Source organism: Heterocephalus glaber, unplaced genomic scaffold (assembly GCF_053883595.1).
Source record: "Heterocephalus glaber isolate CG9 unplaced genomic scaffold, H.glaber_assembly_v1.0 deba00001454, whole genome shotgun sequence".
NCBI classification, from domain to species: Eukaryota; Metazoa; Chordata; class Mammalia; order Rodentia; family Bathyergidae; genus Heterocephalus; species Heterocephalus glaber.
In genome coordinates, this window is record NW_028258303.1 from 4,224,936 (window position 1) to 4,237,291 (window position 12,356).

At 35.1% G+C, this 12,356-nt stretch overlaps 1 protein-coding gene across 17 annotated transcripts in view; it reads right to left on the bottom strand.

Annotated features, from left to right (window-relative positions):
• The window catches only part of Bmpr1b (bone morphogenetic protein receptor type 1B), a 444,906-nt gene that overhangs the window by 30,479 nt on the left and 402,071 nt on the right, over positions 1-12,356 (bottom strand). For all 17 annotated transcript variants that reach the window (XR_015452872.1, XM_013073337.3, XM_013073339.3 and 14 more), the window contains 2 exons: positions 7,163-7,259; positions 5,988-6,126 (listed from right to left, as the gene is read on the bottom strand). Coding sequence is in view for 16 of the 17 variants with exons in the window: in XM_013073337.3 (XP_012928791.1) it covers positions 5,988-6,126; positions 7,163-7,259 (236 nt within the window). In the remaining variant the exon portion in view is untranslated. The remainder of the gene's footprint in view (positions 1-5,987; positions 6,127-7,162; positions 7,260-12,356) is intronic.

The following is a 12,356-nucleotide window of genomic DNA, read 5'->3' on the forward strand; positions in this document are numbered from 1 at the left end:
AAAAAGAAACTCATAGACTGAAAGTTAAAGGGTGGAAAACAATACTCCATGCAACAGGAATATTAAAAAAAAAAAAAAACAGGAGTAGCTATCCTCTTTGCAGATCAAGTGGATTTCAAACCAACACTGATTAAGAGAGACAAAGAAGGACACTACATCCTTGTAAAGGGAACAATCCAAGAGGAAGAGAGGACAATCGTAAACATGTATGCACCAAACATTAGTGCACCTAATTATATAAAACAAATATTAATGGACATGAAAAATCAAATAAGCAATAATACAATAGTAGTGGGGGACTTCAATACCCCACTGTCACAAACTCAACCAGAAAAAAAAATAAGCAACAAAATACTAGAACTCAATCAAACTCTTAAACAAATGAACTTAACAGATGTTTACAGAGTCTTCCACCCCACAAAATCAGAATACACATTCTTTTCAGCTGCACACGGGTCGCTCTCCAAAACAGACCACATACTCGCTCACAGAACATGTTTAAGTAAGTGCAAAGGAATTGAAGTTATCCCCTGTATATTATGAGACCATAGTGAGATGAAATTGGAGATCAATAGCAAAAGAAATTGCAAAAATTTCATAAACACATGGAAATTGAACAACACACTTCTGAATAACCAGTGGGTCACAGAGGAAATTAAAGAAGAAATCAGACAATTCCTATAATTAAACGACAATGCAAATACAACATATTGGAATCTATGGGACAAAATGAAAGTGGCTTTATGAGGGAAAGCAGTGAATACTCATATTAGGAAAACAGAATAAGCCCAATTGAACAACCTGGTGCTGAACCTCAAGCTTCTAGAAAAAGAAGAGTAGGACAAACCCAAAGCTCATATAAGGGAGGAAATTATAAGATCAGAGGAGAAATCAATGCAATGGAGACTAAGAGAACGATACAAAAAAATCAACAAAGCCAAGAGTTGGTTCTTCGAAAGAGTCAACAAAATTGACAAACCCTCAGCCAACCTTATCAGAAAAAAGGAAAGAAAAGGGCCAAATCCATGCAATTAGGAATGTAAAGGGTGAAATCACAACAGACCCAGCAGAAATACAGAGGATCATCAATTCCTACTTCGAGAACCTATACACCAATAAGGTGGAAAACACAGAAGAAATGAACAGATTCCTAGATACGTATGAATTACCAAAGGTGAATGAAGAAGACCTAAAAATTCTAAACAACCCAATATCAATCAATGAAATTGAAAAAGTAATTAAAAACTTAGCAACTAAGAAAAGCCCGGGTCCTGATGGCTTTACTACGGAATTCTACAAGACATTTAGAGAGGAACTATTGCCACTACTGTTTAAATTCTTCAATGCAATTGAAAGGGAAGCAATGCTCCCAAATTCATTCCTGGAAGCAAGCATCACCTTGATCCCCAAAGCAGAGAAAGACCCAACAGAAAAGGAGAACTATAAGCCAATCTCACTAATGATCCAAAAGTACTTAATAAGACTGGCAAATAGAATGCAGAAGATAATCAAGAAGATCATACACCCTGACCAAGTGGGATTCATTCCTGGGATCCAGGGATGGTTCACCATATGCAAATTAATCAATGTAATACACTATATCAATACAGCCAAAGACAAAAACCATATGATCATCTCAATAGATGCAGAAAAAGCATTCGACAAAATCCAACACGCATTTATGATAAAAACCCTACAAAAATTGATATAGACGGTCTCTACCTCAATCTAATAAAACCATCTATGAAAAGCCAAGAGCCAATATCATACTAAATGGTCAAAAACTGAAATCCTTCACACTAAAATCAGGAACAAGAAAAGGATGTCCACTATCACCATGCCTGTTCAACACAGTTTTGTAAACATTAGCCACAGCAATTAGATAAGAGAAAAAAATAAAAGGAATAAAGATAGGAAAGGGAGAAGTCAAATTGTCATTGTTTCTAGATGACATGATACTCTATATAGAAGACCCCAAGAACGCCACCAAAAGTCTTCTAGACTTAATAACCAAATTCAGTCAAGTAGCTGGATACAAGGTTAACACACAAAAATCAATAGTTTTCCTCTACACGAACAACAGATTCACTGAGCGAGAAATGGGGCAAACAATTCCTTTCACAATAGCATCCAAAAAACTGAAATACCTAGGAATCAACCTAACAAAAGAAATCAAAGACCTCTTCTCTGAAAACTATAGCACCCTGAAGAGAGATTGAAGAGGATATCAGAAAATGGTACGACAACCCTTGCTCCTGAGTAGGAAGAATCAACATAGTGAAAATGGCCATACTTCCAAAACTGCTATATAAATTCAGTGCAATTCCAATTGAAATCTGAGCAGCATACTTCATGGACCTCGAGAAAACAATCCAAAAATTTATTTGGAACATGAAGAGACCTACAATAGCAAAAGCAATTCTAGGCAACAGAGACATGGCAGGGGGTATCACAACCCCCAACTTGAAACAATACTACAATGTACTGTGATAAAAAACTGCATGGTACTGGCAAAGAAATAGGCCTGAGGACCAGTGGAACAGATTAGAAGATGCATAAACAATGCCAGACACACTCAGCCACCTCATCTTTGACAAAGGAGCCAAACACCCTCACTGGAGGAAAGATTGGCTCTTTAATAAATGGTGTTGAAAAATTTGTGTTTCAACTTGCCAGAGATTAAAACTAGACCTATATCTCTCTCCATGCACTAAACTAAAATCGAAATGGATTAAAGATCTAAATATTAAAACAGTAACGCCAAACCGGCTGGAACAGAGGTTAGGTAGAACTCTTGAAGACATTGGCGTAGGAAAAGGTTTTATGAACAAAAGCTCAGTTGCCTGTAAACTAGCACAAACAATCAACAAGTGGGATCTCTTCTCATTAAAAAGTTTCTGCACAGCAAGAGAAACCACCAACAGTGTGAAGAGACAACCCACAATGTGGGAAAAATTTTTTACCTGCTGTTCTTCAGACAAAGGCCTACTATCTAGAATCTATGAAGAACTTAAAAAAAAATCAGACCTCCCAAATTTAAAGACCCAATCCAAAAATGGGCATCTGAAATGAACAGACATTTCTCAGACAAAGAAGTAGAAATAGCAAATAAACATATGAAAAAATGTTCAACATCACTGGTCATTAGAGAGATACAAGTGAAAACAACACTGAGATTCCACCTCACCCCACAAAGAATGGCTGCTATCAAGAAATCAACCAATAACAAATGTTTGTGGGACTGTGGGGAAAGAGGAACCCTTTTCCACTGCTGGTGGGAGTGTAGAGTGGTGCAAGCACTGTGGACATCAGTATGGAGATACCTCAAAGAACTAGGACTGGAAGTTCCATTTGAGCCAGCTATTCCCCTGCTGTATATCTTCCCCAAAGAATTAAAAGAATCATATCACAGTGATATATGTGCACCCATGTTCATAGCGGCACAATTTGTAATAGATAAAACTTGGAAACAGCCCAAATGCCCATCAACTGGAGACTGGATAAAGAAAATGTGTTTTTTTTTATTAAATTCTTTTATTGGTACATTGTAGGTATACAACACAATTACATTTCTCATTGGGAATTGTACCTTTACATAATGAAAATGTGTTTTTTAATAAAGTGGAGTACTACTCAGCCATAAAAAATGAGAAATTAGAGACATAGCTAAATGGATACATATTGAGGCGATACTCTTAAGTGAAATAAATATGACACACATGTGTAAATACTGAATAGTTTCTCTAGTATGAGAAACTTAAAGTATAAATAAGGACTAAAAGATATAATAGATGATTTTAAACAGGAAGCAAAGGGGCAAAGGGGAAGAGGAAGTAGGAGGGGTAGGAGAAAGGAAAGAAAGGAATGGAATTAATATGAGAAAATTGAAAATTGGAAACATAGCCTTTTTAAATAGGGAGGGATGGAGGGGTTGATGGAAGGGCAGGGGAATGGGGAAAAAATAAGAACCAAGAGAGATTATGTAAAGGTGCAAATTTCCAATGATGAATGTCATTATATTGTATACCTAAATTGTACCAATAAAACTTTAAAAAAATAAATGACACATGGCTGCATTTCCTCATAGGGACACTATGAGTTTTAAACGGGAGCACAGAAAGACCACTATCTGGAGTGATAAACCCAGGCAGTCTGGCCTGAGAAACTGTGCTTGCTTTCAAGTTCTTTATTAGTCCATGCAGTCCATGATGAATGCATTCACAGTGGGGAGTTGGTGAATGGAAATAAGACATCTTCGTTCTTTTTTCATCCCCTCCTCCTCTCCCTCACCTTCATCTCTCAGTCCCCTTCCCATTTGCGAAAGGTCTAAAAGATGATAGGAAATATGGACAGGAAACTGTACTCTTAACATTTAGATGCTATATTCCAAATACTATTTTTTGGTATATAAATTATAGAAACATTATTCTTACAGATAGTAAAATAAAGAGCTGGGAGGGTTTTTTTTTTTTTGGTTTTTGTTTTTTTAACAAACGACTGAACAGCCTGTTTAATGAATCAGACACTCTACTGGGGACACAAAGTGAATAAAACGTAGCCACCCCTCCCCCAAAGATGACACAGGCCAGCAAAAGACTATTAACACTAATCAAAACATTATTTAAACTATCATATTGCTAATAAAAGGAAAACATCATGACAAAATATAACCTGGCTCACTCTGAGGTAACTGAGGAGTTGTCAGAGGTAACATGGGAAGCAAGTGTTGAGCCGTAAATTGGAGGAATGTGCTGTAAAGAGGTTGCATTTGCAAAGACATGGACACAGATCCTGGTAAGAGGCAGTTACTCAGAGGTGATGCCAGGGCTTCCATCCTGGTTACGAGCCAGAGGAGAGGATGGGAGGCCAGGGTGGGCTAAGGTGATGTGTGAATCAAGCTGTGAAAGAAGGTCCATGACAGTGTTAGGAGTTGGCATGTTGTATCCAGCAAAGTACCAAGGCAGGATCAAAGATTTCAGGAAGGTACTCCATAGTCCCAAGAAAGGTGAGCAAGATGGCAAAGCAGTGAGAGAACAAACCATGTATATCTAATCCATTAACATCAAGGGAATTTGATGATTTGTGTTTTTTAAAAAATAAAATACAGATTTTAAAATACAATTATATTTGTAACATATTAAATCCTAAAAATTAAAATCAAGCTACTTGGTCATTAGAACTTGTACTCATTTTTTTAACTCTTAAAGGCCATAATTTTTATCACAGTGCCTCAAACACTTACATACATTGTTTTTTGCCTCATCTCAAAAACATTACTTTCAGTAGTAAATAAATGTCATCCAATGCATCAAGTAAACAAGATATTCAAATCAGAACCAGACCAAGAAGACCAAAGAAATCAACTGCAAGAGTTATTAACAAAAATACTCCTCATTGAAACTATTTCCATTATGAATTCCAACAGTCTTTCTTTGTAGTCCGTAAGAGTCAGTCATATTTCTCATTAAAGCAAGTGCCTTGGATTTGGTGTACATTGTCATCAAGGTTGGCGGTTCTGACCATGCTGACCATCAGAAAACTAAACCTCTCCCGAACAGAAAAGCTAAGACTTCACCCTGAAACATAAACCCCCCAGCTGACAGGCAGCCTTCTTTTGTAGAAGCACTCAGATCCCAGTTGGGTGTAATCCTTTTGCCTTCAAAAGCCAAGGCAAAGTGCAGTAATGCTATCCTCACTGCAGACAGAGGGAAGATGGCCCCGTTTACTGTTTTCTAATCTGCTCTTTATCAGAATGTCTGAGGGTCTGGGTTGTAACCATATACTTTCATTAAAAAACAATCACCTTACCCTCAGCATTTCAAAATGTTATCAGGAAGCCCACATCTGAGATCTGATGTCTGACTGACTGCATGGAACTTTCTCCGGGTCTGCTACCCTATCTGTTTCAGTAAAACGAAACCTTGCATGTACTGACATTTCCTCTCAGAAGACATTTCCTCTCAATTCAATATATGTTCTCCTCATACCAGCAGAGGGAGGCCTGATCCACTTCCTGAGCTTTGGGACTGCTCGATGAGGTCTCTCAGGGACTCTCCAGGAGGAATGTAGGTCTCATCCTGTTCCAGCCCGATGCTATACCGAGGTCTGGTTTCTTGCCTTTTATATCTAAACATGATGGGGATAATTTTAGAAACCAAAATACAATGATAGGGTAAAAACTTTGTAATATATTGATTTTAACACATAAATAATACAAAACCACATACTTAGTACTTCCTGTTCTTAGTTATGATTTCTAAAGTACAAATCATAATTACTTTGCTGACTTATTTTTTAATAAACTTCATGTTTTTTACTGTCCCAACATTTAAATTTTTTTCTTTTTCTGTTTAACTGCATATATCCAAACAGATTACATTGTATTAGTTTTCTCAGTTATAATATTTATTCCTAAACTATTTTCCTTTAAAGTCCCTAGTTAATTAAAGATGAAAAATCTTGGTTTACAGAAAACATTACACCAAACTCTGTCATATAAGATAATATATAAAACAGTAACAAGTTAAATAAAATCAAACTTTAAACACATTCTGTTAATAATTATGTTTTCAACTATAAAATAAATTTATTTGTAACAACTAATTGACCCATTTGCAGAATATTACAAATAAATATTAAATTGCTCAAAAGGCAAATAATATGGATGTAAAGGCCTTTAATATTTTACAAACTAGAAAATAAGCTCTGGGTTTCTGAAAAATAATTTATCACACTTAACTGAACTTACTTGATTTTAATATTTAATCTATAAATTATGTTTAAAATATCTCAATACTGAGAAATTTTTTAGCTCAAGAAATAAGGACTTATTTGAATCACTCTAAGTTCAATATGGTCTTTTCTTTGCTTAGAATTAAACTTTAGTAGCAAAAAGTCCCTGAATTCCCCAATTACCCTTGTTTCCTTAGGGATTAAATACTTATGTGAGTAGTTCTGATGTCTGAAGCAGAAATTAGATAGGTATCTATTTATAATATCATTACAACAAATATTGTCAATAGTAACAGATATTTTCAGTTGAATATTAAATTTAATTAGGGAAAAGAAAGTTGTGTCTAAAAACACCAATAAGTGAAAGCAGAATATTAGAATAAGGAAGATATTATAAATTCAAAATTCTACATCTACATGTTAAACTTACCTGAAGTAGCAGAATAAAATGATAAGGACCAAGAGCAAACTACAGACAGTCACAGATATAAGTAAGGCCTTGTGATGTATAGGTCCATCAACAAAATCTGAAATGAAAAGAAAAAGAATGACCACTATGATACGGAGAATATTTCCACCTAAAAACAAGGAATCAGATCTTTCCCAAAGTCCTTGCTAAGCATTATATGCAAGATACGAAAAAACTTTCAGCACGCTAATTTATAAGAAAAACCACATGTATACTGCAAACTAAATATTAGACTAGAATGAATCATTGTTTATCTAGGCACTTTTTTCAGTAGCACACAGATCCCCTCTGGAAGGGTTAGGCTTGATACATGGTAAACCCATCGGAAGACTATGACAAAGGAAAATAGATCTAAAATATAATCAGAAAGCTCAGTTACTCTAGACTCAGGTGGTGGGTCCACATGACCTTCTCACATGGTTCTGAAGCACTCTATACTATGAATCTGGATTTAAAATCACATCTATATTCATTGTACATAAATGCAAAGTCATCCTCATGATGGCTACAAAGGCAGAGACTCCTGAAATGTTGCCAAACAAAAGGATGTACATTACTTTAAATGAAGATGTCTTCAAAAGCATTTAGCTTAACTTTTTCACAAATGGAATCACTTTTTTAAAGAATGGACAGATTCTGGACAAAGAATGTGTGATGCTTTTAAAAAACTAATTATTAAATATTATTCACTTGGTCTTAACTGCAGTTCTTTTTGTTTTTTCCAGTACCAGGTATTGAACTCAGGACCTTGTGCTTGCAAGGCAGGCGCGGTGCCATTGAGCTAAATCCTTGGCCCTTTAACTATAGTTCTTGACAAAGCAAATTTACTTAAAGCATTCTTTCTCAAATTTTATGAGTAAGAATGACTGAGAGACCTTTAACACAAATGCATATTTACTGATTTTTAACCTCAGGAATTTTTACTCAAAGAATCTTATTTTTCAACAATCCTCTTAGGTGAGTTTTATGCAGCTGGTCTCTGGGACATATTTTGAGGAAAAATGACTGATAATCAGGTGCACTTATATAACAGTAGAACTAGCACCATTTTTAAGGGCAAAATATATCCTTGAGAAGAGTGATTACTGTCACTTAGTATTATAATTTATAATTTTGGTTCCTCAAGAGGGTTTCCAACTGTGCTGTATGCTTGTACATGTATGGCCACCTAAATATTTTGTATCCAAAGTGACTTATTGCAAGTTCCATAAAGAAAAACTGAAAATCATCCATTAACTAAAGTAAACAAAATCACCACCTCCTTACCACTCAGGTCAACAGGTAAGCAAGGCTATCTCAATATTATTTTGATGAACAAAAGAAAGTTCATGAGCAAAATATTTCACCATATTATATTGTTTTGTAAGATTATTTTTCATTTATAATATTTCAGACATTTTCCAAAAACAACAAATGATTTTAAAGATTACATAGTATAGAGACATCCTAATTAGAAAGTCAGTCTTCTACTCTTGTATATTTAGAAAATTTCAGAGATAATATTATAATGCTTCTTTACTGTAATACGTAAAAGTCTGCAGTGAACACATTCACATTCATCTTTGCACATGTTCATACTTATTTCTTTGTGTTCTAGAAATAGAATTATTAGCTCAATGTACATCTATATCAAGTTTTTTCACTCATATTGTCAAATACATTTTTGAAAGACTGCAACAGTTTCTACTTCATTATCAATAGGAATGTTTTAATTATTTGGAAATAATTTTACCCTTGCAAAAAACTGTAAAAATAAAGAACTCACATATGCCCTTCACCTAGATTTCTCATTGTTAACATCTTATATTTATTATTTATCCCCTTTCCCTCTTCATGGTCAATATTATGATTTACTCATCAGTTTAAAATATGTATGTTTAGTGATTATTTATGATTCATACTATTCACAAAATATTAATGAATCAGTCATCTTTAAAGACTAAATGAAAGTCATTAAAAACAACCAGTTTTATACAAATAAACTAAAAGCTCTGCCTATTGACCACAAAAAAGGAGTTCAGAAACTTTAACCACCAGATACTGTCCAAAAAGCCATTGTAACTTCACCCAAAGAGAAGCAATATATAATTATAACATACCTTGTATGCAACACATTGCTTAGTAAAACCTGAAACTAATATGCAGTTTTTAAAACTAAACAGGCTGAAATTTTATACAATAAATTTCCCCTGTATTTCTTACATATACACACAAAGACTGTCTCTGGTATTTTTCCAATTTTTAAGATAACAGAAGTTTGATTTTGCAGAAAATGAGAGAGAATGTTACTCAACTAAAACTGGAGCTAACCAATCAGTAATATTTTCAGTATATGAACACAGAATACTTTTTCATTCTAGTGATTTAATTTTACTAAAACTGTCCATTTCCCTGCCATTTACTTTGCACAGAAATGTAGATTACAGATTATAGCCTGGCCTTTACTCATCTTATTATATTTCTGATTTATAAGAGCAGCGAGACCTCAGAGGATCCCAAGGATTCATCCCTTACCACCAAGCATTTTATTTAAAGGTAGCATTACCTCCCTATTTTTCTTTTCTTGCTCCAATAATCCTATCCCTGCACCCTCACCTTCTGCCTCCTTGGCTCCCTTCAGGAATAGCTGATCCTTATCAAGAGCCCTTTTGTTTCTGTTGGTCCCTTTGCTTGTGTTTTAATCTGTCATTACCTGTGCTCCCTGCATTAACAATGTAAACTCTCGAGTCACCGCCACAGGCTGGAAAGCGAACTCCTCCAGATAGCCATCAGGAAAAAAGCAGAGGCTGCTGGTTCTTTCTGGGCAGCAGGTTTTTAACCTGCACTGTCCTCCAACTGCTCAGGGACTAGAATCAAGAACCCAGGGGAAGTCAGGATCACTGTAGCAGGTAAGTAAGGCTCCCCAGTGGTTTCATAACACGACTGTGTTCTGTGGCACTGTCTGCTCTCTGATAAGTAGAACAGTTAGTGTTTAAAAGGACAGGACTAGTTTTGTAAAGCTAGAAGATGGTTCATAATAGCAACATGAAATAAAAGAGAAAATCATGTAGCCAGAAAGGATCCTGGAAATAACCACTGGCCTGAAGACATTTTGATATGAACTCTGGCTGTTAGAATCATGGCTCACAGGAGGCGTCTTTCTGTTAGTAGAGCAAAAAGAACCTGAAAGCACACTCCTGCTGCAGGTTCTTACCCAACAAGCAATAATGTACACATTTACTATTGTTATACTTCAAAATTCCTTTTTATAGTAAACTCTACAAATAAATTATCTCTGTATGAACAAATCATGATATCCTCATTTTCTTGCATAAAGTATTGAGGGTTATATTCCTGATCACAAAATACATTAAGACAAAATTTTTATTTCTAGATTACTTTATTCAAAAAACAAATTACCTCTAAATTCTTCTCATCTGTCTGACCAAAAAAAAAAAAAGCCTGAAATTCCAAAATTGGCCATTTCAAGAAATATTAGTGCTACTCTCCGTCAAGTACTTTGGCTCAGATTTACTAGTTGGTCTGTAATGCTAAGGCATGATCTGTATAGCAGAAGGTGAATTCTAGCTCCCACTTGTGCTAGACACTTGTGCCAGACACTACCATATATTCAATATGTGCTGAGGAGAAACTGATGTTTCACTGGCTCAATACTTGTTTTCTGGAGAATTGTTTGTAATTAGCACTAAAGGATAATATTTTAAAACAAATCTGTATGGTGCTTGAACTACAGTTATCTTCACTGAAGTAAAAAAGAAATAAAATAATTTTTAAATTTGAAAGTCCTTTATTATAGTTTGCCTTAAACTACACAGAAAGCACCATTATTTGTAAACAGAGGGTTATTTCAGATAAATTTTTTATTAAGTCAATATGTAATGTATTCAAGTAATTTCCATATTTAAACATTTAAACTTATACTTATTTTTTTAAAGCAAGAGTTTTATTTATTGCATTTTAACACCAAGATATTGCTTCCTCTACATAGAAGACTCAAAAAACTCCACCAAAAGACTTCTAGACTTAATTGACAGATTCAGTAGAAGTAGCTGGATACAAGGTCAACACTCAAAAATCAATAGCCTTCTTGTACACAAATAACAGACTCACTGAGAGAGAAATTAGGGAACCAATTCCTTTCACAATAGCATCTAAAAAAAATGAAATACCTAGGAATCAATCTAACGAAGGAAGCAAAAGACCTCTACATTGAGAACGACAGCACCTTGAAAAAAGAGATCGAAGAGGATATAAGTAAATGGAAAGACATCCCCTTGTCCTGGGTAGGAAGAACCAATATGGTGAAAATGGCTATACTTCCAAAATGGCTATACAGATTCAATGCAATCCCAATTGAAATCCCCACAGTATATTTCACAGAACTAGAGAAAACAATCCAAAAGTTCATTCAGAACCAGAAGAGACCTAGAATAGCAAAAGCAATTCTAGGCAACAGAGACATGGCAGGGGGTATCACAATCCCCAACTTGCAACTATACTACAAAGCCACTGTGATAAAAACAGCATGGTACTAGAAAAGAAACAGACCTGAGGATCAGTGGAATAGATTAGATGATGCAGAAACAACTCCAGACGTACTCAGCCACCTCATCTTTGACAAAGGAGCCAACCACTCTCATTGGAGGAAAGAAAGCCTGTTTAATAAATGGTGTTGGAAAAACTGGATTTCAACCTGCCAAAGATTAAAACTAGACCCATACCTACCATGCACTAAACTAAAATCAAAGTGGATTAAAGATCTAAATATTAAGACAGAAACACTAAACTTGCTGGAAGATAAGTTAGGTAGAATTTTGAAGACATTGGCATAGGAAAAGACTTTATGAATAAAACCTCAGTAGCACGGGAACTAGCACAAAGAATCAACAACTGGGATCTCATCTTATTAAAAAGCTTCTGCACTGCAAGAGAAACCACCAACAGAGCTAGGAGACAACCTACAATACGGGAAAAAATTTTTACCAGCTGTTCCTCAGACAAAGGTCTACTACCTAGAATACATAAAGAACTTAAAAAAATCAGAGCCCCCAAATATAAAGACCCAATTCAAAAATGGGCATCTGAAATGAACAGACATTTCTCACACAAAGAAGTAAAAGCAGCAAATAAACATATGAAAAAATGTTCAACATCA